The 27,307-nt window shown below is 42.4% G+C and overlaps 2 protein-coding genes across 2 annotated transcripts in view; one reads left to right on the top strand and one right to left on the bottom strand.

Moving 5' to 3' along the window:
- The window catches only part of LOC139422782 (E3 ubiquitin-protein ligase Praja-2-like), a 158,015-nt gene that overhangs the window by 87,458 nt on the left and 43,250 nt on the right, over window positions 1–27,307 (bottom strand). The window lies entirely within an intron of this gene.
- Window positions 653–13,555, top strand: LOC139422785 (mitochondrial outer membrane protein SLC25A46-like). The gene is made up of 8 exons (XM_071174137.1): window positions 653–1,159; window positions 4,296–4,338; window positions 8,496–8,553; window positions 8,825–8,902; window positions 9,024–9,124; window positions 9,700–9,756; window positions 10,006–10,063; window positions 10,453–13,555. The coding sequence occupies exons 1-8, from the start codon at window positions 910–912 to the stop codon at window positions 11,026–11,028; spliced, it is 1,221 nt and encodes a 406-aa protein (XP_071030238.1). The 5' UTR covers window positions 653–909; the 3' UTR covers window positions 11,029–13,555.

The raw sequence follows: 27,307 nt of genomic DNA, 5'->3' as shown, positions 1-27,307 counted from the left end.
CTAGCATTGTCCAGGGTAGGCCATCATTGTAAATAAAATGTGTTCTTAACTGACTTCCTAGTTAAATAAAAATGGAAATAATGCACTGTAGGCCTATAAATTACATATTGTCTTATATAGAAAAATGTTTCTATGTGCCGATGTAAAAGTGTTGTTGGGAATACTCAGTGGGGTTTGTATAATCTATATGTGGTGTCATTTCATGGGGCTTTGAGTAATGCAGAGTGTTGCTGGCCTTTTACTTCATCCACTCCATTGGCCACAATATGAATCACTGTATATGAAATACTCTGTATTATTGAGAGCCCCATGAAATGACACCATATATACATTCTACAGACCCTATTGAGTATCCCCTACAACCCCTTTACTGTGGCACCCAGAATAGATTTAGCTGTATAAGCCAATATGTATTCCATATACAGTGATTCACATTGTGGCCTTTCATTTGACCTTGGAACATGTTTTAAAACCGATATTTAATGCAAATGTCACTTAAATATGAATAAATAAGATTCATTGTTAATGTTTAGCTAATTATATTTCATATATCATGAATAAATGCAGGTTATTGACATGGTTCTACTATTACATGGGGAACTTTTATTTTGACAAACTTCAAAATTCCATGACCAGGATGTACCTTTTTAGTGTTTCTGACGAGCCGCTGATATGATCAGCTGACAGTTCATTCGTGTTGTTACTGTGCTCGCTATCTAGCGTATCTAACGAAATAATTTAGGGTGGCTAGCTTGCTAGCGGTCGAAATTGGTGTTAATACTGTGGTTCATTTTAATTTTCAATGTGTTCCTCGTAGATTTAAAAAGTGGTATAGTTACACATATTTATTTGACTAACGTTAGTCGTGATATCAAAGGAGCTGTCACTCCTATTTAGCTCTCGTGCAGGATGACTTCTCGGCGACCGGACAATTTTGACGGTTTAGGTTACAGAGGTATTGAGGATCCTGCTTACAGTGGGGGCTACAGTGGAAGGTCATTTAATAATTCTTCTAGTGTGGACCTGCAGAATTGGGTAACAACACCGCCAGATATTCCAGGTAGCCGAAATTTACATTTTGGTGAACGCACGCCCCAATTTGAGGCGGTCCCTGCAGCACCTGGTGCTGAAGATACTCTGCCCACAGCTCCTCCATCCGGTAGGGGACATAATTTCCGCAACACTGACCATTTTCATTCACAACAATGACTACGACACGAAATCGTCACTGTGTCATGAGTGTTTGAATGTGAAATCACTCAACTTTCAACTAGCTAGCTAGCTAGTCCTGAGAATAGAAGAGTCATTGTCAAAAATTTGGACTTTACATTACCGACAGTAACTTATGCGACATACTTCAACTTTAGCGTAACGTTACGTGTCTAGGTACCACAAAAATACGTTTAACTTTCTTTGACTTCGCCCTGAAATCCACGTTTACAATCAGTTACCATTCATATAAATGATTCCTGTGCAGGATAGGGATTCAATGACATTAAAGTACAAAAACACTGAAGAGAGCACAAACTACTGTAGGCCTAGCATAGATCTCTGTTTTTAAACTGTTTTATGAGCCACTGTTCTTGATTGCATGTACTATTGCGCCGATAGAATCCAACCAACTCATAACAACAAGTCCAGAATTACCTACAAGAAGTAAATATTGACAGGACTTCCTTTCAAAGCATCAATGATGAAATAACAAACAGAAACTTGGCATTTGAGCAGACCTACCACCATTTTGGGGTTCAGACAATACCCTACAGATAGAGAGGGAGTGTAGTGTAGACCTACAGTAGGAGCATTTCTCAAGTATGCGGATGAGTCATACTGTATATTATAAAGTAGCTTTCCTGGTTATTTGCGCTTTTAGGTGCATTTGTGAACATTGATTGATGTCAATCACACTACAGGGTAAATCCACTTGAATTAAATCCCTTTCTGACAGTATTCCTTTTTTGATTCAAAACTTTCCATTGATGTTTGCCCGTGGAAGAAGTGGTCAAATAGGGACTTTTTGGACATGAATGCCAAAACATTAATGAGATAAACGTGCTCAAAATTGACCCATTTTGCATATCATACCATGAGACATCATTGTCTTCTTCAATGGAAAATATAAACAGTTGAATTTGATGTCATTTAAAAGCTTACAAACAGTTTTGTCAAAAACCTTAAACCATTAACATCAATTATCTAACAATGCCTAAATTAAAAACGTTCGCTTAGACCCTATTTCACATCATGAGGTTTTTCTGTTGTGCCCACCATCGGTTGAGACACAAGATGCTCTTCCAGTGATGAAGACAACGATGAGACAGCCTAAAGGGAGGAGGAAAATAACCTGTCCCTCAACAAAACAAAAGAGCTGATTGTGGACTACAGGAGACAGCAGAGAGAGCACTCCCCCATCCACATCAACAAGTCTGCAGTGGATTGAGTCAACGTCAACAGTGAAGAGGCAACTCCGGGATGCTGAACCTTCTAGGCAGAGTTCCTCTTTCCAGTGTCCGTGTTCTTTTGCCTATCTTTTTATTATTTGTTTTCATCCCTTTTTCATGGTATCCAATTGGTAGTAGTTACAGTCTTGTCTCATCGCTTGAACTCCCGCACAGACGAAGATTGAGAGCCATGCGTCCTCCGAAACACAACCCAACCAAGCCGCACTGCTTCTTGACACAATGCCCATCCAACCCAGAAGCCAGCCGCACCAATGTGTCGGAGGAAACACCGTATACCTGGCGACCTGGTCAGCGTGCACTGCGCCCGGCCCGCTACAAGAGTCGCTAGTACGTGATGAGATAAAGATATCCCTGCCGGCCAAACACTCCCTAACCTGGACAACTCTGGGCCAATTGTGCGCCCCCCCCTCCCCATGGGCCTCCCGGTTGCGACAGAGCTGTACGAACCCAGAATCTTTAGTGGCACAGCTAGCACTGCGATGCAATGCCTTAGACCACTGCGCCACTCGGGAGGCCTTAGTCTTTTATTTTCTTTTTAATGGCCAGTCTGAGATATGGCTTTTTCTTTGCACCTCTGCCTAGAAGGCTAGCATCCCGGAGTCGCCTCTTCACTGTTGACGTTGAGACTGTTGTTTTGCAGGTACTATTTAATGAAGCTGCCAGTTGAGGACTTGTGAGGCGTCTGTTTCTCAAACTAGACACTGTAATGTAAATGTACTTGTCCTCTTGCTCAGTTGTGCACCGGGGCTTCCCACTCCTCTGTCTATTCTGGTTAGAGCCAGTTTGCTGTGTTCTGTGAAGGGAGTAGTACAAAGCGTTGTACCAGATCTTCAGTTTCTTGTCAATTTCTCGCATGGAATAGCCTTCATTTCTCAGAAGAAGAATAGACTGACGAGTTTCAGAAGAAAGGTCTTTGTTTCTGGCCATGTTGAGCCTGTAATCGAACCCTCACGAGTTAAAGAAGAAAGGTCTTTGTTTCTGGCCATTTTGAGCCTGTAATCGAACCACAAATGCTGATGCTCCAGATACTCAACTAGTCTAAAGAAGGCCAGTTCTATTGCTTCTTTAATCAGAACAACAGTTTTCAGCTGTGCTAATATAATTGCAGAAGGGTTTTCTAATAATCAGTTAGCCTTTTAAAATTATAAACTTGGATTAGCTAACACAACGTGCCATTGGAACACAGGAGTGATGGTTGCTGATAATGGGCCTATGTAGATATTACATTAAAAAATCAGCCGTTTCCAGCTACAATAGTCATTTACAACATTAACAATGTCTACACTGTATTTATGATCAATTTGATGTTATTTTATTGGACAAAAAAATTGCTTTTCTTTCAAAAAGAAGGACGTTTTTAAGTGACCCCAAACTTTTTAACAGTAGTATGTGTATGTTTATATCATCCAGTCTCTAACATTGCTCGTTCTGATATTTCCGATAATTTTGTGTGTATTGTTTTTTATTTTATTGCTAAGTATTACTGCACTGTTGGAGCTAGAAACACAAGCATTTCGCTGCACCTGCAAATCTGTGTCACGACTAATAACATTTGAGGAGGGTTTGCGTGTCTTGGTGACTTTACACCTCCGACTAATACGTGTGCTTCCCCCAGTGAGGCTGTGACCCTTGCACTATACTTGATGCTCTGCTTGTTTGTTGACAATAAACACATTTCGAAGAGTCTAATTTCTCAGCTACTTAGCCTATGATGCTCAAAATATTGAGTGACTTGCATGACTATGACTTATTTATGTATAACAATAAATAAGGTTTTCCATTAAATGTTGCTGTTAGATATTCATTCACATGTATATGTTCTTTCTCTTTCAGAGCAGTTGAACAGATTTGCTGGATTTGGTATCGGGCTTGCAAGGTAATTCAATGTTTCAGTAATTCAGTGGTAGTTTAGTAGTAAAGAGATGACTATGATCCATCTTGACTTCTAAAGGAAAGTAAACATTTACATTAAACAAACCATTTCCGTCATTAAACATTATATATACAGTCAAAGTGTTTGGGAAAAGGAAAGCAGTAAGCCAATACAGTGCATTCGGAAAGTATTCAGACCCCTTGACTTTTTCCACATTTTGTTATGTTACAAGCTTATTCTAAAATTGTTTTTTTTTAAAATCCCCCTCATCTATCTACACACAATACCCCATAATGACAAAGCAAATTTAGAAATGTTTGCTAATTTATAAAATACAATTTAAAAAATGAAATATCACATTTGCATAAGTATTCAGACCCTTTACTCAGTACTTTGTTGAAGCACCTTTGGCAGTGATTACAGCCTCAAGTCTTCTTGTGTATGATGCTACAAGCTTGGCACACCTGTATTTGGGGAGTTTCTCGCATTCTTCTCTGCAGATCCTCTCAAGCTCCGCCAGGTTGGATGTGGTGTGTCGCTCCACAGATATTTTCAGGTCTTTCCAGAGATGTTCGATTGGGTTCAAGTCTGGGCTCTGGCTGGGCCACTCAAGGACATTAGGAAGCTTGTCCCGAAGCCACTTCTGCATTGTCTTGGCTGTGTGCTTAGGGTCGTTGTCCTGTTGGAAGGTGAACCTTCACCCCAGTCTGAGGTCCTGAGCACTCTGGAGCATGTTTTCATCAAGGATCTCTCTACTTTGCTCCATTCATCTTTCCCTTGATCTCATTCCCTGCCGCTGACAAACATCCCCACAGCATGAGGCTGCCACCACCATGCTTCACCGTAGGGATGGTGCCAGGTTTTCAACAGACGTGACGCTTGGAATTCAGGCCAGAGAATCTGACCAGAGAATCTTGTTTGTCATGGTCTGAGAGACTATTAGTTGCTTTTTGGCAAACTCCAAGCGGGTTGTCCTGTGCCTTTTACTGAGGATTGGTTTCCGTCCGGCCACTCTACCATAAAGGCCTGATTGGTGGAGTGCTGCACAGATGGTTGTCCTTCTGGGAGGCTATCCCATCTCCACAGAGGAACTCTGGAGCTCCCTGACCAAGGCCCTTCTCTCCCGATTTCTCAGTTTGGCCAGGCGGCCAGCTCTAGATGGTGGTGCCAAACTTATTCTATTTAAGAATTATTGAAGCCACTTTGTCATTGGGACCATCAATGCTGCAGACATTTTTTGGTACCCTTCGCAAGATCTGTGCCTCGACACAATCCTGAATCGGAGCTCTACGGACAATTATTTTGACCTCATGGCTTGGTTTTTGCTCTGACAGGTGTGCCTTTCCAAATCATGTCCAATCAATTGAATTTACCACAGGTGGAGTCCAATCAGGTTGTATAAACATCTCAAAGATGATCAATGGAAACAGGATGCACCTGAGCTCAATTTACAGTCTAATAACAAAGGGTCTGAATACTTGTGTCAATAAGGTATTTCTGTTTTTATATGTCATAATTTTTCAAATAAGGCTGTAATGTAACACAATGTGGAAAAAGTCTAGGGGTCTTAATACTTTCCGAATGCACCGTATGTACAGAGCATGGTTGGCTGAGAGACATTGTTGTTAGTCTTCAGTGGTGCTTTTGACATTATCGATCGTAGTCTGCTGCTGGAAAAACGTATGTGTTATGGCTTTACACCCCCTGCTATATTGTGGATAAAGAGTTACTTGTCTAACAGAACACAGAGGGTATTCTTTAATGGAAGCCTCTAAAATATAATCCAGTTAGACTCAGGAATTCCCCAGGATAGCTGTTTAGGCCCCTTGCTTTTTAAATTTTTACTAACGACATGCCACTGACTTTGAGTAAAGCCAGAGTGTCTTTGTATGCGGATGACTCAACGCTATACACGTCAGCTACTACAGTGACTGAAATGACTGCAACACTCAACAAAGAGCTGCAGTTAGTTTCAGAATGGGTGGCAAGGAATAAGTTAGCCCTAAATATTTCTAAAACTAAAAGCATTGTATTTGGAACAAAACACTCACTTAACCCTAAACCTCAACTAAATCTTGTAATAAATAATGTGGAAATTAGTAGCTAAGATGGGGAGAAGTCTGTCTATAATAAAGCGATGCTTTGCCTTCTTAACATCAATATCAGCAAGGCAGGTTCTACAGGCCCTAGTTTTGTCGCACCTTGACTACTGTTCAGTCGTGTGGTCAGGTGCCACAAAAAAGGACTTTGCAATTGGCTCAGAACAAGGCAGCACGGCTGGCCCTTGGATCTACACAGCGAGCTAATATTAATCATATGCATGTCAATCTCTCCTGGCTGAAAGTGGAGGAGAGATTGACTTCATCACTACTTTTATTTATGAGAGGTATTGAATGTTGACATGACATGTTGAATGCACTGAGCTGTCTGTCTAAACTACTGGCACACAGTAGTGGCACACACAACTACTTGGACACCCATGCATACCCCACAAGACATGCTACAAGAGGTCCCTTCACAGTCCCCAAGTCCAGAACAGACAATGGGAGGCACACAGTACTACATAGAGCAATGACTACATGGAACTGACGCAAGCAGTAAAATTATATTTAAAAAAACAGATAAAAAAAAAAAAACACCTTATGGAAAAGTGAAGCAACACAAACATTGGGATAGACACATACACACACACACACACACGATAACATACACACTATACATACACATGGATTTAGTACTGTAGATATGTGGTAGTGGTGGAGTAGGGGCCTGAGGGCACACAGCGTGTTGTGAAATCTGTGAATGTATTGTAATGTTTTTTTAAATTGTATAAACTGCCTTAATTTTGCTGGACCCCAGGAAGGGTAGATGCTGCTTTGGCAGCAGCTAAAGGGGATCCATAATAAATACAAATACAAATGTACAGTGCCTTCAGAAAGTATTCATTACCCTCAACTTATTCCACAATTTGTTTTGTTACAGCCTGAATTCAAAATGCATGTGAAAACAATCGGATTTAATCCATCTACACACATTATGCCATAATCACAAATTAAAAACATGTTTTTAGAAATGTTTGCTAATTTATTGAAAATCAAATACAGAAATATCACGTTGACAGAGTGAAAAGAAGAGAACCTGTACAGAACAAAAATATTCCAAAACATGCATCTTGTTTGCACAAGGCACTGCAGTAATACTACACAAAGGAATTCACTTTTTGGGCTGAAAACAAAGTGTTATGATTGAGGCAAATCCAATACAACACAATACTGAGTACCATTCTCTATATTTTCAAGCATACTGGTGGCTGCATCATGTTATGAGTATGCTTGTAATCGTTAAGGACTAGGGAGTTTTTCAGTTTAAAAAAATAATCAGACTGGAGCTAAGCACAGGCAAAATCTTAGAGCGAAACCCAGTTCAATCTGCTTTCCACCAGACACTGGGAGATGAATTCACCTTTCAGCAGGACAATAACCTGAAACACAAGGCCAAATCTACACTGAATTGCTTACCAAGAAGACAGTGAATATTCCTGTGGCCGAGTTACAGTTTTGACTTAAATCTACTTGCAAATCTATGCAAGACCTGAAAATGTTTGTCTAGCAATGATCAACAACCAATTTAACAGAGCTTGAAGACTATTGAAAAGAATAATGGGAAAATGTTTCACAATCCAGGTGTGGAAAGCTCTTAGAGACTTACCCAGAAAGACTCACAGCTATAAAAGCTGCAGAACATGCTGTGCTTCTACAAAATATTGAGTCAGGTGTGAATACTTATGAAAATGTGTTAGTATTGTGGAATAACTACAATGTTGTTGATCTATCCTCAATGTTTTCCTATCACAGCCATTAAATGCTGTGACTGTTATAAAGTCAACATTGTCCTCATAGTGAAATCGCTGAGCGGTTTCCTTCCTCTCTGGCAACTGAGTTAGGAAGGATGCCTGTATCTTTGTAGTGACTGGGTGTTTTGATACACCATCCAAAGTGTATTTAATAAATTCACCATGTTCAAAGGGATATTCAATGTCTGCTGAATCTCAATTGAATCCATTTTAAAATCAGGTCGTAACTCAACAAAATGTGGAAAAAGTCAAGGGGTGTGAATACTTTCTGAAGGCACTGTGTTCACACCATGTCTTCTTCTTCCAGTCTCTTTACTGAAAATGTCCTGGCTCACCCTTGCATTGTGTTTCGTCGTCAGTGCCAGGTAAGCCTACGGTCAGCCATGTAGTATATGCCAGAATTCACATGTTCAGAGTCTGTATGTGTTCCATCCTTAGGCTTTGGTGTACTCTGTTGACTCAAATCTTTCTACAATACAGTAAATAAATCTTCATGGGTGTATCACAGTTGCCCATTATAATGCTACTTAAGGTTTCACCTCCAGTGTGCTTGAAGTAAGTATTTAATGAACTAAGTTGAAGTAAGTAGTAATAATAAATAAATTATTCCTAATTCTGTTTGTTTGTGGCTTCCAGGTCAATTATCACGCCAGGTGCTACCATCTGTCCCCATTGACTGCTATCAGTGTGATGTATAATGTCACCAAGAGTCAGGTAGTAAATGCTTTTCACAAACCCAAAACCCAACATTCACAAATGGGCCTAACAAATATCAACACAAAAAATGCTAACATGTTTTAATGGCAGTATATTTTTGTGAATTGTCTGCTTGCAGGGTCCTAAGGCCTTATGGAAAGGAATGGGCAGCACCTTTGTGGTACAGGGAGTCACATTGGGAACAGAAGGCATCATAAGTGAATGCACTCCACTACCACGGTATGCGTTTACTGTTGGAGGATATTTGAGACAAGAAAACTAGCCAATGGGAATATTGCTTATATTAGTCATTGCCTTTAGTCCTCGCCTGATCGCCCACCATATCTTTGACAAGACTTCGACAAACAAAAATATAATGTTTGTATTGCTGTTGATAAAAATCGAGCACAACATCAATAGCAAGTCATCCTTTTAAATGGCGTTAGGTGTCAAACTTCCACTCACAATGTGGCCTCTAGCCACTACCAGAACATAATGGAGGTAGGTGATTATACTCAAGAGAGGCCATATCTATCAGCTCCCAAGGGTTCCAGTGAGATGATCACAAAGTTCCATTACCAAAATCGAAGACCACTAACAGCTTTAAATAAATGGGAAAAAAACGGCATGAAACAAACTATAGAGTATACTTCAAAAATAAGTGTTCAAACAATACAATAACTAGTTTAAACCAACCTTTTTTTATTCTTAAAAATCTGAATTATGTGAAATCACCTTGTTTGAAATAAATGAACACTGTTACTTACCTGGTACCTTGGATAGAGGACTGACTATGCTTGTTTGTTTGTTCTCAGAGAACTCTCCCACAAATGGAACCCCAAGCAAGTTATTGGGCATTTGGCTCTGAAAGGGTAATAACATTTATTTTCTTTCCTAAATAATGAATGGTTTTTATACTGTAACTTACAAGTAACAGTATGGTAAGTGATAATTTAATTGCATAACTATAGAGTGCATATTCATATGTATAAAAAAGTGTGCAGGGTAATAGAGAAGGGACTTTACATTTAGTAGATGCTGTTATCAGATGGTGCTGATATCTTTATTTCAGTAGAATGCTTTGATCTTATGACCAGTCATTGTGTATCTCCTTTTTACAGTTTGACCTGTGTGGTTGCCATGCCATTTTACTCAGCAAGCCTCATTGAAACTGTGCAGGTGAGTGTGTCCATACTTCATACTTACTATATATGGATGATGATCCCTTTGTGGTCTGTTGTATTTTGGCTGTCCTTATCTTGTCCATCTGTATCTTCTATAACTCCCCTTCACTTTCTAACTAACTTTGGGTGAGTTTCCCAACAACATAAAGATAATCTTGAGTGTGAAGATCATCGTTCGTCCATTGTCTAATAAAGATAAATATGACTTCATGTTTTTGCGAAACTCAACCTTTTAACAGTATCAAAGAATCAGTAAATGTATCCATTCCTTCACAGAGCTGGTCTTTTCAATCCAAACACACATGCAGAGATCATTTCAGATCATTCTGTATTAACCATGAAATATGCACCACACCCATAGTGTCCCTTTTTGTGTGTCCCCAGAGTGAGATCATCCGGGACAACCCTGGAATCCTGGACTGTGTGAAGGAGGGTGTGGGCCGGGTCATGGGAATGGGCGTCCCCCACAGCAAGCGCCTGCTGCCCCTATGGGGTCTCATGCTCCCCACCGTGCTCCACGGGGTCCTCCACTATGTGGTGAGCTCCACCGTGCAGAGGCTGGTTCTCTTCCTCCTGCGCCGGAAGAGTCCGGCCAAGCAGCCCGTGGACGGCTCGGAGACGGTCCAGACCATGCTGGATGCTTACTTCCCAGAACTCATGGCTAGTTTTGTGGCCAGTCTGTGTGCCGATGTCCTCCTCTATCCGCTGGAGATGGTGATGCACAGGCTCCACATCCAGGGCACGCGCACCATCATCGACAACACAGACCTGGGCTTTGAGGTCCTGCCCATCAACACGCAGTATGAAGGCATCCGGGACTGTGTAAATGTGATCCGGCGAGAGGAGGGAGCCCTGGGATTCTACAAAGGCTTCGGCTCCATCGTGGTGCAGTACTCGCTACACGCCGCTGTACTGCAGATCACCAAGGTGATCTATTCCACCTTGCTGCAAAACGCTTAAAGAAAAACAATGCAAAATATTCCTAAATGTTAGTTTGACTTGGTGGTTGCCCCTTTGAAACCCTGTTTTTTTTCATGCCAGTCTGGGTTGTGCTCATTCTGGAAAAGGTTGTCATTTTCGAAAAAAACTAAAATACCAAAAGATGGCTTGATTATTTTTTCTGTCCAGAAGCACATTTCGAGTGTTTTGCCGAGAATGGTGTCCCTAATTGTCAGCACTTCCACTGTGTCACAAAGCACTGAATAATAAAATGTACTATGATACATGGAATCAATAAATATCCCCAATGGTCATAGAAGGAAATACACTTAACTTGCATCTGTCAAACTAACTCACCCTGGCGTCATTTATGTGAATTATCAGTCGGTAGTCTTCTCTGCAAATCACACGATTTTTCTGGTGTATCTCATCTGAAAGAATCTAATTTCTACATTGTATGAATGTGCCAATTTGTTGCTTTTGTGTTTGTTAGCACTAGCAGAGGATGGGTTGTGCCAATTTATCCAGAAATGTATGTGTCTTTCAATTATTATTTGCTTTACGAGTGACAATGTATGTTTGTAGGTATCAGTAGCTGTGCGTGGGTAAAATCACTGGAGAAGACAGAAAAAAATCCATATTACAACCTATGTGTTGCTATGTAAGCTGTTAGTTCATATGCCTTGCGACAGTGATATATAGGCCTAAAGGCCGAGACAAGAAGACACAGTGGCAGAATAAATTCAACCACACCTTATTTTCATCACAACCCGGAGAGCACCATTCACAGTTGAGCTCGCTCAGTTTAGCTCAACGCTGATTGGCTATTATTTTATACTTTTCTTTTATCAAGGGAGGCCAAATGCTTGTTGGCTTCCCTTGCATTCAATGCTAAGGGCGGCAACAATGTCATACTTGTTTGGACCAGACAGCATCAGATAGATGGCCTACACATACAGAGACAGAGGGGTGCTGTTTCGTTCGCTCGGTTTGCTTTGAGATACTTTTGTATAGTGAATGTGGACACGCCTTCAAATTAGTGGATTAGTAGAATGGCCTTACTGAAGAGCTCAGTGACTTCCAACGTGACACCGTCATAGGATGCCACCTTTCCAACAAGTCAGTTCGTCAAATTTCTGCCCTTCTAGAGCTGCCCTGGTCAACTGTAAGTGCTGTTATTGTGAAGTGGAAACATCTAGGAGCAACAACGGAGCAGCAGTGAAGTGGTAGCCCACACAAGCTCACAGAATGGGACCGCCGAGTGCTGAAGCACATAGCACGTAAAAATGGTCTGTCCTCGGTTGCATCTCTCTACCGAGTTCAAAATGGCCTCTGGAAGCACAATAACTGTTTGTCAGGAGCTCCATGAAATGGGTTTCCATGGCCGAGCAGCCGCACACAAGCGTAAGTTCACCATCTGCAATACCAAGTGTCGGCTGGAGTGGTGTAAAGCTCGCCGCCATTGGACTCTTGAGCAGCGGAAATGCATTCTCTGGAGTGATAATCACGCTTCACCATCTGTCAGTCCGACGGACGAATCTGGGTTTGGCAAATGCCAGCAAAACACTACCTGCCCCAATGCATATTGCCAACTAAAGTTTGGTGGAGGAGGAATAATGGTCTGGGGCTGTTTTTCATGGTTCAGGCTAGGCCCCTTGGTTCCAGTGAATGGAAATCTTAATGCAACAGGATACACTGACATTCTAGATGATTCTGTGCCTCCGACTTTGTGGCAACAGTTTGGGGAAGGCCTTTTCCAGTTTCAGCAAGACAATGCCCGTGCACAAAGCGAGGTCCATACAGAAATGGTTTGTCGAGATCGGTGTGTAAAAACTTGACTGGCCTGCACAGAGACCTGACCTCAGCCCTATCGAACACCTTTGGGATGAATTGTAACGCTGACTGTGAGCCAGGCCTAATCGCCCAACATCAGTGCCCGACCTCACTAATGGTTTTGTGGCTGAATGGAAGCAAGTCCCCGCAGCAATGTTCCAACATCTATGTGTGAAGCATTCCCAGAAGTGGAGGCTGTTATAGCAGCAAAGGGGGGACCAACTCCATATTAATGCCTATGATTTTGGAATGAGATGTTCAACAAGCAGGTGTGAACATACTTTTGGTCATGTGTACATTCAGCCTCTTGCGAATTAAAAAGAGCATTATGAAGAGCATTATGAAACACAGACCAAAGAAAAAAGAGACCAAAGAAGAAAAAAAAGAAAAAATGATTGGTCAGTTTTTTTGGGAAGCCTGGCTTACTTTGGCATCCATGAATACATGCCACTGGTAGGTATGTAGTATCAAGTTGTTCACATTTTGGTATTCACAGAGTACATTACAAATGAACAGTACATTATGAACAGTATGTAGTGTGAGAGTAGGAACATGAACAGGTTTATGAGAATGGGTGATTGAGTTTAGCGTTTATAGAAGATTGAACTGCCTCTTTTGTAAATGTTTTAGGACCTTACGGAGCTCAGAGTAGGGAAGTGTATAAGATAATTTGTTCATCGCTTGAGAACCTTGCTGAAAATAAATTTCTGACATATTCTTTGCTTTTGTGTATTTGAACAATGAGTTCTCCAATGCAAAGGATGGCGGCAGCGAGAAGTAGCTGGTTTCCAACTGAACCTCAAATTCAGTGTTAAACCAACCAGCATTCAGATGCCTTCAGAAAGTATTCATACCCCTTGACTTATTCCACATTTTATGTGTTACAGCCTGAATTCAACATTTACTCTATATATTTTTTCACCCATCCACACACAATACCCCATAATGACAAAACATGTTTTTAGAAATGTTTGCACATTTATTGAAAATGAAATAGAGAAATATCTCATTTACATAAGTATTCACAGCCCTGAGTCAATCAATACATGTTAGAATCACCTTTTGGCAGCGATTACAGATGTGAGTCTTCCTGGGTAAGTCTCTAAGAGCTTTGCACACCTGGATTGCACAATATTTGCACATTATTATATGAAAAATTCTTTAAGCTCTGTCAAGTTGGTTGTTGATCATTGCTACTGTAGACAACCATTTTCAAGTTTTGCCATAGATTTTCAAGCCGAATTAAGTCCAATCTAAATAGGCCACTTGGGTATATTTGGCCTTGTGTTTTAGGTTATTGACCTGGTGAAAGATTAATTTGTCTTTTGGAAAGCAGACTGAACTAGGTTTTCCTCTAGGATTTTGCCTGTGCTTAGCTCTATTCCATTTCTTTTTAGCCTAAAAAACTCCATAGTCTTTGCCGATGACAAGCATACTCATAACATGATGCAACCACCACCACCCTTGAAAATAGGAAGAATTGATACTCAGTGATGTGTTGTGTTGGATTTCCCCAAACATAACTTTTTGTATTCAGGACATAAAGATATTTTCTTTGCCACATTTTTGCAGTTTTACTTTAGTGCCTTTTTGCAAACAGAATGCCTGTTTTGGAATATTTTTATTCTGTACAGACTTGCTTCTTTTTACTCTGTCATTTAGGTTAGTATTGTTGAGTAACTACAACATTGTTGATCCATCCTCAGTTTTCTATTATCACAGCCATTAAACTCTGTAACTGTTTTAGTCAACATTGGCCTCATGGTGAAATTCCTGAGTGGTTTCCTTCCTCTCAGGCAACTGAGTTAGTAAAAGAAGCCTGCATCTTTGTAGTGACTGGGTGTTTTGATACACCATCCAAGGTGTAATTAATAACTTCACCATGCTCAAAGGGATATTCAATGTCTGCTTTTTTATAAAAAATATTTTATATACCAATAGGTGCCCTTCTTTGTGAGGCATTGGAAAACCTCCCTGGTCTTTGTGGCTGAATCTGTGTTTGAAATTCACTGCTTGACTGAGGAACCTTACAGATCATTTGTATGTGCATGGTACAGACATGAGGTAGTCATTCAAAAATAATGTTAAACAATTATTGTCCATGCAACTTATTATGTGACTTGCTAATCACATTTTTACTCCGTAACTTTAGGCTTGCCGTAGCAAAGGGGTTGAATACGTATTGACTCAGGACATTATAGCTTTTCATTTTTAATTCATTTGTAAACATTTCTAAAAACATTGTTCCACTTTGACATTATTGGGTATTGTGTGTAGGCCAGTGACACGAAATCTCAATTGAATCCATTTTAAATTCAGGCTGTAACACAACAAAATGTGGAAAAAGTCAAAAGGTTTGAATACTTTTTGAATGCACTGTACCTCAGAGCCATACAGTGCATTCGTAAAGTATTCAGACCCCTTTACTTTTTCCACATTTTTTTATGTTACAGCCTTATTCTAAAATTGATTAAAATGTTTATTTCCCTCATCAATCTCTCTTTGACTTGCCTAGTTAAATTAATGTTAAATAACAATAAATAAATACAAATCAATCTACAAATCAATCTACACACAATAACCCCATAATGACAAAGCACAAACAGATTTTTTTTAAATGTTTGCAAATGTATAAAAAATAATGATCTGAAATATAAGTATTCAGACCCTTTACTCAGTACTTTGGCAGCGATCACAGCCTTGAGTCTTCTTGGGTATGACTCTACAAGCTTGGCACACCTGTATTTGGGGAGTTTCATGCATTCTTCTCTGCAAATCCTCTCAATCTCTGTCAGGTTGGATGGGGACCGTCACTTCATAGCTATTTTCAGGTCTCTCCAGAGATGTTCGATTGGGTTCAAGTCTGGGCCACTCAAGGACATTCAGAGACTTGTCCTGAAGCCACTCCTGCATTGTCTTGGCTGTATGCTTAGGGTCATTGTCCAGTTGGAAGGTGAACCTTTGCCCCAGTCTGGGGTCCTGAGCACTCTGGAGCAGGTTTTCATCGAGGATCTCTTTGTACTTTGCTCCGGTCATCTTTCCCTCAATCCTGAATAGTCTCCCAGTCCCTGCCACTGAAAAACATCACCACAGCATGTTGCTGCCATGCTTAACCATAGGGATGGTATTGGCCAGGTGATGGGCGGTGCCTGGTTTCCTCCAGACGTGACACTTAGCACTCAGGCCAAAGAGTTTAATCTTTGTTTCATTAGACCAGAGAGTCTTGTTTCTCATGGTCTGAGAGTCCTTTAGAGGCTTTTTGGCAAACTCCCAAGTGGACTGTCATGTGCCTTTTACTGAGGAGTGGCTTCTGTCTGGCCTCTACCATAATGGCCTGATTGGTGGAGTGCTGCAGGGATGGTTGTCCTTCTGGAAGGTTTTCCCATCTCCACGGAGGAACTCTGGAGCTCTGTCAGAGTGACCATCGGGTTTTTGGTCACCTCTTTGACAGCTGACGCTTAAAGTTAGTGAGGGAGATATAAGTGTCACGTCTGCTCCCCCCTGCATCACGCACTCCTATCATCCATTACGCACACCTGCCTTCACTCGTCACGCGCATCAGCGATATTGGACTCACCTGGACTCACTCATCACCAGTTATTACCTCCCCTATATTTGTCAGTTCCCCAGCTCTGTTCCCTGTTTCTGCATTGATTGCCTTTTGTTTGTGTTACCTGTTTGCTGACGCTGTTCCTGTCTTGTTCCATGTTCGTCATTTATTAATTGTTTTATTCCCCGTACCTGCTTCGTCTCTCCAGCGTTATTCCATGTGATAATAAGTCTCCTACTTCAGTGATTTTCGCAATTCGTTCCAGTCATTGGCAGCAGAGAACTGGAATGAAAGGTGGCCAAAGGAGGTTTTGGCTTTGGGGAATGACCAGTGAAATATACCTGCTGGAGGGTGTGCTATGGGTGGGTGTTGCTATGGTGACCAGTGAGCTGTGATAAGGCAGAGCTTTAGTTAGCAAAGACTTATAGATGACCTGGAGCCAGTGGGTTTGACGACGAATATGTAGCGAGGACCAGCCAACGAGAGCATACAGGTCGCAGTGGTGGGTAGTATATGGGGCTTTGGTGACAAAACGGATGGCACTGTGATAGGCTGCATCCAATTTGCTGAGTAGAGTGTTGGAGGCTATTTGGTAAATGACATCACCCAAGCCAAGGATCCGTAGGATAGTCAGTTTTACAAGGGTATGTTTGGCAGCATGATGTATACAGAATGCGTAGAGGTGGATCAAAGAATCACCCGCAGCAAGAGCGACAGCATTGATGTATACAGAGAAGAGAGTCAGACTGAGAATTTAACCCTGTGGCACACCCATAGAGAATGCCAGGGGTCCGGACATCAGGCCCTCCGATTTGACACACTAAACTCTATCTGAGAGGTGGTTAGTGAACCAGGCGAGGCAGTCATTAGAAAAACCAAAGCAGTTGAGTCTGCCGATAAGAATACGGTGATTGACAGCCTTGGCCAGGTCGATGAAGACAGCTGGACAGTACTGTCTTTTATCAATGGCAGTTATGATATTGTTTATGATCTTGAGCATGGCTGAGGTGCACCCGTGACCAGCTCAGAAACCAGATTGTATAGCGGAGAAGGTACGGTGGGATTCTAAATGTTCGGTGATCTGTTTGTTCTCTTGGCTTTCGAAGACTTTAGAAAGGCAGGGCAGGATTGATATAGGTCTGTAACAGCTTGAGTCTAGAGTGTCTCCTGTAGTGGTTAATTTCTTTACTATCAAATGAGGAGAGACAAATTTATCACAGAAGTCAGAGTTATACTTCAACTAAATCTTTCATCACTTATTAATAAGGGAGCAGATCAATACAACACACACATCGATTGAGTGCTCTACGATAATGATGGCTGGTCGACGATTCACGCTCAACAGATATATAGAATGGGTCACAAGGTTAAGATTCGTATGAAAGATACCTATAGTACATAGCACACAGCATCTGCTGTGTCAACCGTTTCCATTTTGTAGAGACCAGTGTCTGGCCCGGTATAGAACAGAAACATTAACTCATGCTCTGGAATGCTCTTTAGGTTTTATCACCCAAAAGACATCGTAAATCTTCTGTCAGTGTTATCTCCCAGAGGCCCATCCTCAGTAGAACACCCACACAATAGTTAACAGAATACTATATTCTGTTGAATAAAACAACCATTTGATGCAATACAGGTATTATAACACAATCTTGCAATTTTCCACCATACTCCCCCTTTGAAGTGTCCCAAACCATTTTGGAATTAGTGCGGCAGGATGCAAATTTCTGTTTGAAAATGCTAGCCTTTGCTTTCCTAACTGACAGTGTGTATTGGTTCCTGACTTCCCTGAAAAGTTGCATATCGTGGGGACTATTCGATGCTAGTGCAGTACGCCACAGGGTGTTTTTGTGCTGGTCAAGGGCAGTCAAGTCTGGAGAGAACCAAGGGCTATATCTGTTCTTAGTTCTACATTTGAAATAGCCAAATCCACTAATTTGAGGGGGTGTCCACATACCTTTGCGTGTATAAATAGAGTATTATATTGAATACTTTATTTTACTGAAAATTATATCCTTGTCATGACCTTCTCTGTCTGAAATATACAGTACCAGTCAAAAGTTTGCACATACCTACTCATTCCAGGGTTTTTCTTTCTTTTTTCTATTTTCAACATTGTAGAATAGTGAACACATCAAAACTATGAAATAACACATGGAATCATGTAGTAAGTCGCAAAAACCATGAAGCGCTATGATGAAACTGGCTCTCATGAGGACCGTCACAGGAAAGGAAGTTACCTCTGCTGCAGAGGATAAGTTCATTAGAGTTACCAGCCTCAGAAATTGCAGCCCAAATAAATGCTTCAGAGTTCAAGTCATCTCACATCTCAACATCAACTGTTCAGAGGAGACTGCGTAAATCAGGCCTTCATGGTCGAATTGCTGCAAAGAAACCACTACTAAAGGACACCCAATAATAAGAAGAGACTTGCTTGGGCCAAGGAACACGAGCAATGGACATTAGACCGGTGGAAATCTGTCCTTTGGTCTGATGAGTCCAAATTTGAGATTTTTGGTTCCAACCGCCATGTCTTTGTGAGACGCAGAGTAGCTAAACGGATGATCCCTGCATGCTTGGTTCCCACCGTGAAGCATGGAGGAGGAAGTGTGATGGTATGGGGGTGCTTTGCTGGTGACACTGTCTGTGATTTCTTTAGAATTCAAGGCACACTTAACCAGCATTGCTACCACAGCATTCTGCAGCGATATTCCATCCCATCTGGTTTGCACTTAGTGGAACTATCAATTGTTTTTCAACAGGATAATGACGCAACACATCTCCAGGCTGTGTAAAGGCTATTTGACCAATAATGAGAGTGATGGACCTGGCCTCCACAATCACCCGACCTCAACCCAATTGAGATGGTTTGGGATGAATTGGACCGCAGAGTGAAGGAAAAGCAGCCGACATGTGCTCAGCATATGTGGGAACTCCAAGGCTGTTGGAAAAGCATTCCAGGTGAAGCTGGTTGAGAGAATGCCAAGTGTGCAAAGCTGTCATCAAGGCAAAGGGGGGCTACTTTGAAGGATCTATAATATAACATATTTTGATTTGTTTAACACTTTTTTTGGTTACTACATGATTCCATGTGTTATTTCGCAGTTTTGATGTCTACATTGTAGAACATAGTAAAAAATAAAGAAAAACCCTTGTACTTTTGACTGGTACTGTATATAAAATCAATATAGTAGATATATATATGCTTGCTGAGCTCACACACTGGCTTTATCCTAGATCTGGTCTTGATGATAGTGAATTACATTGATTCTACTGTTAGGTTTTTATTTTTCAGAGTAAATAACTCACGGACACTAGAGAAGCTTTAACAAAGTTTAATTCTTCCCAAAGGTTCTGTACAGCTGTATTCAGACAGCAAAACATTTCTCACCATCACAGTTATATACATCCCACTTTAGAACACTCCTCCTTCTCACTCCGATCCTTACATCTTATGGTTCAACAGAAAGAAGGTAACCAGATACTAAACCCTGTTTACTCCCTTAAGGGGATCTGACCTCACCTCCTGACCTCAACCCCACCTTCCCCTAGTCCACAGATGTCCATCTGTCTCCCCTATCTCAACCGTTGCTCTACTCCCTTCTACTCCCTTCTACCCAACACATTCCAAATCTATCTGTCTTCCCACATTAACTTCTGACACACAACCCAGTCTCTTTCACTCTTCCTATTCCAGGCTTCTTTTCTATCATGCCCCCAAGATGGCATAGCAGTCAGACGTCCTTTGTCCTCGTCTTGTCGTGTCCCGTGTATATACAGTGGGGCAAAAAAGTATTTAGTCAGCCACCAATTGTGCAAGTTCTCCCACTTAAAAAGATGAGAGAGGCCTGTCATTTTCATCATAGGTGCACTTCAACTATGACAGACAAAATGGAGAAAAAAAAATCCAGAAAATCACATTGTAGGATTTTTTATGAATTTATTTGCAAATTATGGTGGAAAATAAGTATTTGGTCACCTACAAACAAGCAAGATTTCTGGCTCTCACAGACCTGTAACTTCTTCTTTAAGAGGCTCCTCTGTCCTCTACTCGTTACCTCTATTAATGGCATCTGTTTGAACTTGTTATCAGTATGGCTTCGTAAGAAGCATTTCAAGGTCCTGGAGTGGCCTAGCCAGTCTCCAGATCTGAACCCCATAGAAAATCTTTGGAGGGAGTTGAAAGTCCGTGTTGCCCAGCAACAGCCCCAAAACATCACTGTTCTAGAGGAGATCTGCATGGAGGAATGGGCCAAAATACCAGCAACAGTGTGTGAAAACCTTGTGAAGACTTACAGAAAACATTTGACCTCTGTCCTTGCCAACAAAGGGTATATAACAAAGTATTGAGATAAACTTTTGTTATTGACCAAATACTTATTTTCCACCACAATTTGCAAATAAATTCATAAAAAATCCTACAATGTGATTTTCTGGATTTTTTTTCTCATTTTGTCTGTCATAGTTGAAGTGTACCTATGATGAAAATTACAGGCCTCTCTCATCTTTTTAAGTGGGAGAACTTGCACAATTGGTGGCTGACTAAATACTTTTTTGCCCCACTGTATCTCTATCTCTTTCCCTCTCCCTTTCTCTGTTTAGCACATCTCTCTCGATTTGATCTCACTCTTTCCCTCAAATATTTGTTCTTCTTGTCTGATGATACTCCTCAGGCTTTCAGCCCAGACGGGCGCTGGTTGATAGCGGCAGCCATGGACTGTACCATCAGGACATGGGACCTCCCCTCCGGCTGGTAAGACCATTCCTGTCACTTCTGGAGTAGTTTAGCATGTCCCTAACTGGGGGTAGGGGGTTGAGGATAGAGGGTTGAGGATAGAGGGTTGAGGATAGAGGGTTAGGGTTTGTTTCTGGACCGGGCCCTTACACTTTACTGATGTAAAGTGATATCACCAGCCCTGCCTTCTCATTTCCTCTCCCCACAAACTGAGATGGATGAGATTTCTCAGGCCATCTTTGTTTCACTTTATCATAAATTGAGTGTATCAATTAATGTAATCGCTTTCAAGTGCTTTCCAGTGGAAACTCCCTCTCAGCCTTAAGTCATTGAATTGTCCCTAGAATTTCTAAGCAAACAGCTGGAGGCAGGGCTTTCTCCTATAGAGCTCCATTTTTATGGAACGGTCTGCCTCCCCATGTCAGAGACGCAAACTCGGTCTCAACCTTTAAGTCTTTATGGAAGACTCATCTCTTCAGTGGGTCATATGATTGAGTGTAGTCTGGCCCAGGAGTGGGAAGGTGAACGGAAAGGCTCTGGAGCAACGAACCGCCCTTGCTGCCTCTGCCTGGCCGGTTCCCCTCTTTCCACTGGGGTTCTCTGCCTCTAACCCTATTACAACCTTATTACAGTCACTGGCTTACTGGGGCTCTCTCATACCGTCCCTGGGAGGGGTGCATCACCTGAGTGGGTTGAGTCACTGATGTGATCATCCTATCTGGGTTGCCCCCCCCCCCCCCCCCTTGGGTTGTGCCGTGGCGGAGATCTTTCTGGGCTATACTCGGCCTTGTCTCAGGATGGTAAGTTGGTAGTTGAAGATATCCCTCTAGTGGTGTGGGTGCTGTGCTTTGGCAAAGTGGGTGGGGTTATATCCTTCCTGCTTGGCCCTGTCCGGGGGTGTCTTCGGATGGGGCCACAGTGTCTCCTGACCCCTCCTGTCTCAGCCTCCAGTATTTATGCTGCAGTAGTTTATGTGTCGGGGGGCTAGGGTCAGTTTGTTATATCTGGAGTACTTCTCCTGTCCTATTCGGTGTCCTCTGTGAATTTAAGTGTGCTCTCTCTAATTCTCTCTTTCTCTCTTTCTTTCTCTCTCTTGGAGGACCTGAGCCCTTGGACCATGCCCCAGGACTACCTGACATGATGACTCCTTGCTGTCCCCAGTCCACCTGGCCGTGCTGCTGCTCCAGTTTCAACTGTTCTGCCTTATTATTATTGGACCATGCTGGTCATTTATGAACATTTGAACATCTTGGCCATGTTCTGTTATAATCTCCACCTGGCACAGCCAGAAGAGGACTGGCCACCCCACATAGCCTGGTTCCTCTCTAGGTTTCTTCCTAGGTTTTGGCCTTTCTAGGGATTTTTTCCTAGCCACCGTGCTTCTACACCTGCATTGCTTGCTGTTTGGGGTTTTAGGCTGGGTTTCTGTACAGCACTTTGAGATATCAGCTGATGTACGAAGGGCTATATAAATACATTTGATTTGATTTTGATTTGATTTGACTTTATTTCTCTTCTTTTTTTTCTTAGCCTGGTGGACTGCTTCTTGGTCGATTCTGCTGCAGTCAGTCTCACCATGTCACCAACTGGGGACTTTCTGGCCTCCTCCCATGTTGACAGCTTGGGGATATACTTATGGTAAGTCACCACCACATCAAGGAAAGATGGGGTGTGGGAGTCAAAATCATTATCGGGTCATTATTAGGGAACCGGCAGATTTAATGTTCACACTCGTATAGGTACTCATCTAATCAGATCTAAACTTATTTTAGCTGCAAACAAGAATTAGCTGATAAAGGAAACATCAAGTCTTTTGAACAAATGTGACTCAAATTAGTGTTAATATTGTAAATTTGATATCTCAAAAGATATGTGTTGGAGTACATGCTGTCGCAGTATGAGAAGTTATTGGTTGTATTCAGTAGTACAATTCAGTGTTATTAAAATCAAGTAGGTTAGTAATATTTACTAGTATTCTTGATTATTCCATGATGAGTGACTATTCCATGTTGTGTGTTTCCAGGTCCAACAACACGCTGTGCAGTATGGTATCACTGTGCCCTCTGCCTTCAGACTACGAGCCCACTGTGATCATGCTGCCAGGAACCTGTCCCAACCAAGGTAGCTACTGAACAGCCACTGTGAGCCCATGCAGCACTTACTCTGTACCCAGCACAGGGGCCAGAAAGCCCCCACACCATCTGGACTGGCACATGTAACAGTGGTTTCAGCCAATTATTCAAGCATTGATCATGGAAGATATTCAATATGGAGGAAGTGTGTCCTTGATTTTATAGGTACTTGTAACGGTCCTGTTGACTAGATATTGTGGTAGCAGTATTACAAGATGTTATAATAATGCACCAAATGGTTGTTTTATTTAATAGAGTAAGGTTCTTAGGACTCTCTCTTTTTTCTGAGTTAACTGAGAGGAGTCTTTATGGAGCTCGGGCTGGCAACTGATTAAGCGATGGCTTGGTGATAAAAAAAACCTTCAGCTGGCATTCCATAGATCAGATGTGGTGGGTGTCACCGAGATAGCATGGAGGAACAGAACAAAGGCCTCAGTATTCCTAATTATCCTGTCATCTGGGAGACAACAGCAGAGGCAGATGACCAGAGGATGAACCCAAAGTGGCTTATGGTGCCCCCAATCTATATGGGGCGGGGGTTGAACCAGATATGACTGAGCAATCTTGGTATCAGGTATATAAGGAACAGCATGGTCTGTAAAAGGATAGGCTCTCGGCCCAACAGTCAAGACCGTTGAATCGATATTGAATAAAGATGATCATTTGAAGAAATGACCAAGTCTCTCACTTGAATAGAATGTTCCACCACAATATTTATGGAGGAAAACAATACTGTGCCATAATCAGTGTGCCAAAGTACATTCAAACACAATTTTTGAAATTACCTCTCAAGAACTTCAACTATATTTCATGGCATTTGATGGTATCAGGTTGTATTTTTAGGTTGCATTTTGTTTTTCTACAGATGGAGAGGAAGATGATGATCTCAACTCTGATGTGATAGACTGAGTCTCCAGAGCAACTGGACCAGCAGCCGGTCACTCTCTCTCTGCTGCCCGACTCTCGCTGGAAGAACCTGCTCCACCTCGACATCATCAAGGTGAGCATGTCACTGGTGGTTGTCTGTGGAGAAAAACATGTGACTGACTGGGTTTCAAAACCTGGTGGTCCACAAAATATAACTGTCTTGCTCCTCTGACACTGGTGGTTGTCTGTGGAGAAAAACGTGTCACCGACAGGGTATTAAGCCCTGTTTGTCTGTGCGACTCATGGCTGTCTTAGCTTTCTGAGCTAAATCCAAGGCATCGTCTCCTTACACATGCACAATGACAGACAACACGTGTAGCAATTGTTCTGTAATGCCGTTGTCATCTCTTCATAATATATGAGAAGACCCTTAAATCACAATACTGTGTATGGAAATAAAATATTTTAACACTGTATAATTTAAGAAAGATTGTTTGCTCTTCATATTACTGTATGTGGAATTTTTTTAAATGGAATATTCGAAATATACAATATACTTGTGGTGAAGCCACTCAACAACTACATCATACCAGTCATCCAACAGATTCCCATTCAGAGCAACACACAGAAGCATCCAGGGTCAATGTTGACCGATCTACCACCAGGCCAAAAAACGTGAACCCGATCCCCCCAAGACCCCCCCCCCCCCCCCCCCGTTGGACTAGTAACCGGAAGGTTGCAAGTTCAAATCCCCGTGCTGACAAGGTACAAATCTGTTGTTCTGCCCCTGAACAGGCAGTTAACCCACTGTTCCTAGGCTGTCATTGAAAATAAGAATTTGTTCTTAACTGACTTGCCTAGTTAAATAAAGGGAAAATTTATGAGAATGAGCTAAAGAGATCAAAGGAAAAGACAGAAGAAAACAGCAAACTTTTTTTTGAAAAGTAATAATACATTTATAACAAAGGACATCAAGGACAACTAAAATCCTAACAGCAATGCCAACTGTATGTTTGTGTGCATGTCTGGCACTATTACATGTATGTGTGTGTTCTTGTATGTGTTTATTTGAATGAGAGTGTGTGTACATGCATGTGCACAAACACCTGCACGGCATCAGCCTCAGGCAAACCGGCATTAGTTGTAAAAACACTGCCACTTAGTGTCATTCAAATGTACTTTTATTATGTTTTATTTAAAAATAAAATAATCTTTGACCATCATTCTATCTCTTACACAGCAACTCCACTCCCACTTGTCTCCAATTCCACATAACAACTGTTACGAATCCCTTTTGGCCCGACAGTCTAGGGGGGATGGTAATGAGACCCGTAACATATCTCATGCAAATTATAGTTGTGACAAAGTGTGAACGAAATAACCACGACAACCGAAATAATACCGTCAAACTCAGGGTTTATTTATAAACACACGGTAATGGGGGGGAGCAGGAAAAGGGGCTGAGCTGGACCCAAGGAAAGAAACAATAAGTATTCAAAACACCCCTAAGCTAGACTAGCCTACTTTAACAACAGCTAACTAACTAACCAAAAATACAGTGGGTGGTCCGCCCAGTTCTAACTAGTGTATTTAACAAAGTTCACCTACGGGTAGTGTATGCCCATGGGCGACTTATCTTGGTTTCCCCTTTTCCCACTAGCAAACAAAGAAACACCATAACCAAAACAATACTCACAGGTGATGACAAAGTGCTATGGAGATGCTCAAACAAAATAGAGGTTAATTAATACACAGAGAGCGAGTGTGTCACGTTCTGACCATCGTTCGTGTGTGTTTTCCTTGTTTTAGTGTTGGTCAGGACATGAACTGGGTGGGCATTCTATGTTGGATGTCTTGTTTGTCTATTTCTATGTCTGGCCTGATATGGTTCTCAATCAGAGGCAGGTGTTAGTCATTGTCTCTGATTGGGAACCATATTTAGGTAGCCTGGGTTTCACTGTGTGTTTGTGGGTGATTGTCCTTAGTGTTAGTTTGCACCAGTTTAGGCTGTTTCGGTTTTCATTACGTTTATTATTTTGCACTGTTTGTATTTAGATTCGTGTTGCTATAGTCACAATAAACATGGATCGCAATCTACACGCCGCATTTTGGTCCGACTCTCCTTCTCATCAAGAAGACCGTTACAGAATCACCCACCACAAAAGGACCAAGCAGCGTGTCAACAGGCAGGAGCGGCGCGAGGAGATGCGCAATAAGGATTTCTGGACATGGGAGGAAATCCTTGACGGGAGAGGACCCTGGGCTAAACCAGGGGAGTGTAGCCGCCCAAAGGTGCAGCAGGAGAGGAGGCAACAGGAGCAGCCCAAAGAGGAGGTATGGACATGGGAGGACGAATTAGAAGGAAGAGGACCCTGGGCTCAGCCAGGAGAATATCGCCGCCCCAAAGAAGAACTGGAGGCGGCGAAAGCTGAGAGGCGCAGATATGAGGAGGCAGCACGACGTAGCGGATGGAAGCCTGAGAGGCAGCCCCAAAAATTTCTTGGGGGGGGGGGGCTAACAGGGAGTATGGCTACGTCAGGTAGGAGACCTGGGCAGACTCCCTGTGCTTACCGGGGGGCTAGAGAGACCGGACAGGCACCGTGTTATGCAGTGGTGCGCACGGTGTCTCCAGTGCGGGTGCATAGCCCGGTGCGGTATATTCCAGCTCCGCGTGTCGGCCGGGCTAGATTGAGCGTCGAGCCTAATGCCATGAAGCCGGCTCTACGCAGCTGGTCCCCAGTGCGTCTCCTTGGGCCGGCTTACATGGCACCAGCCTTGCGCTCGGTGTCTCCGGTTTGCCTGCATAGCCCAGTGCGGGCTATTCCACCACGCCGCACTGGCAGGGCGACCGTGAGCATTCAACCAGGTAAGGTTGGGCAGGCTCGGTGCTCAAGAGCTCCAGTGCGCCTGCACGGTCCGGTCTACCCAGTACCACCTCCACACCCCAGCCCTCCGGTAGCAGCTCCCCGCACCAGGCTTCCTGTGCGTGTCCTCGGCCCAGTACCACCAGTGCCAGCACCACGCATCAGGCCTACAGTGCGCCTCGCCTGTCCAGCGCTGCCAGAGCCTTCCTCCTCTCCAGCGCTGTCGGAGTCTCCCGCCTGTTTAGCGCTGTTAGAGCCTTCCTTCTCTACAGCGCTGCCGGAGTCTCCCGCCTGTTCAGAACTGCCAGTCTGCATA

This window comes from Oncorhynchus clarkii, chromosome 12 (assembly GCF_045791955.1).
Source record: "Oncorhynchus clarkii lewisi isolate Uvic-CL-2024 chromosome 12, UVic_Ocla_1.0, whole genome shotgun sequence".
NCBI lineage: Eukaryota > Metazoa > Chordata > Actinopteri > Salmoniformes > Salmonidae > Oncorhynchus > Oncorhynchus clarkii.
Note: the sequence above shows the minus strand (reverse complement) of the source record. Positions and strands in the feature narration are given on the sequence as shown.

What these genes read in the sequence shown, in the direction of transcription:
- LOC139422785 (XM_071174137.1), top strand. Translation starts at nt 910, where the DNA reads ATGACTTCTCGGCGACCGGACAATTTTGACGGTTTAGGTTACAGAGGT. An exon ending in TTTGGTATCGGGCTTGCAAG is followed by an intron (nt 4,339 to 8,495) that starts GTAATTCAATGT and finishes TTCTTCTTCCAG; the next exon opens with TCTCTTTACTGAAAATGTCC. An exon ending in GAATGCACTCCACTACCACG is followed by an intron (nt 9,125 to 9,699) that starts GTATGCGTTTAC and finishes GTTTGTTCTCAG; the next exon opens with AGAACTCTCCCACAAATGGA.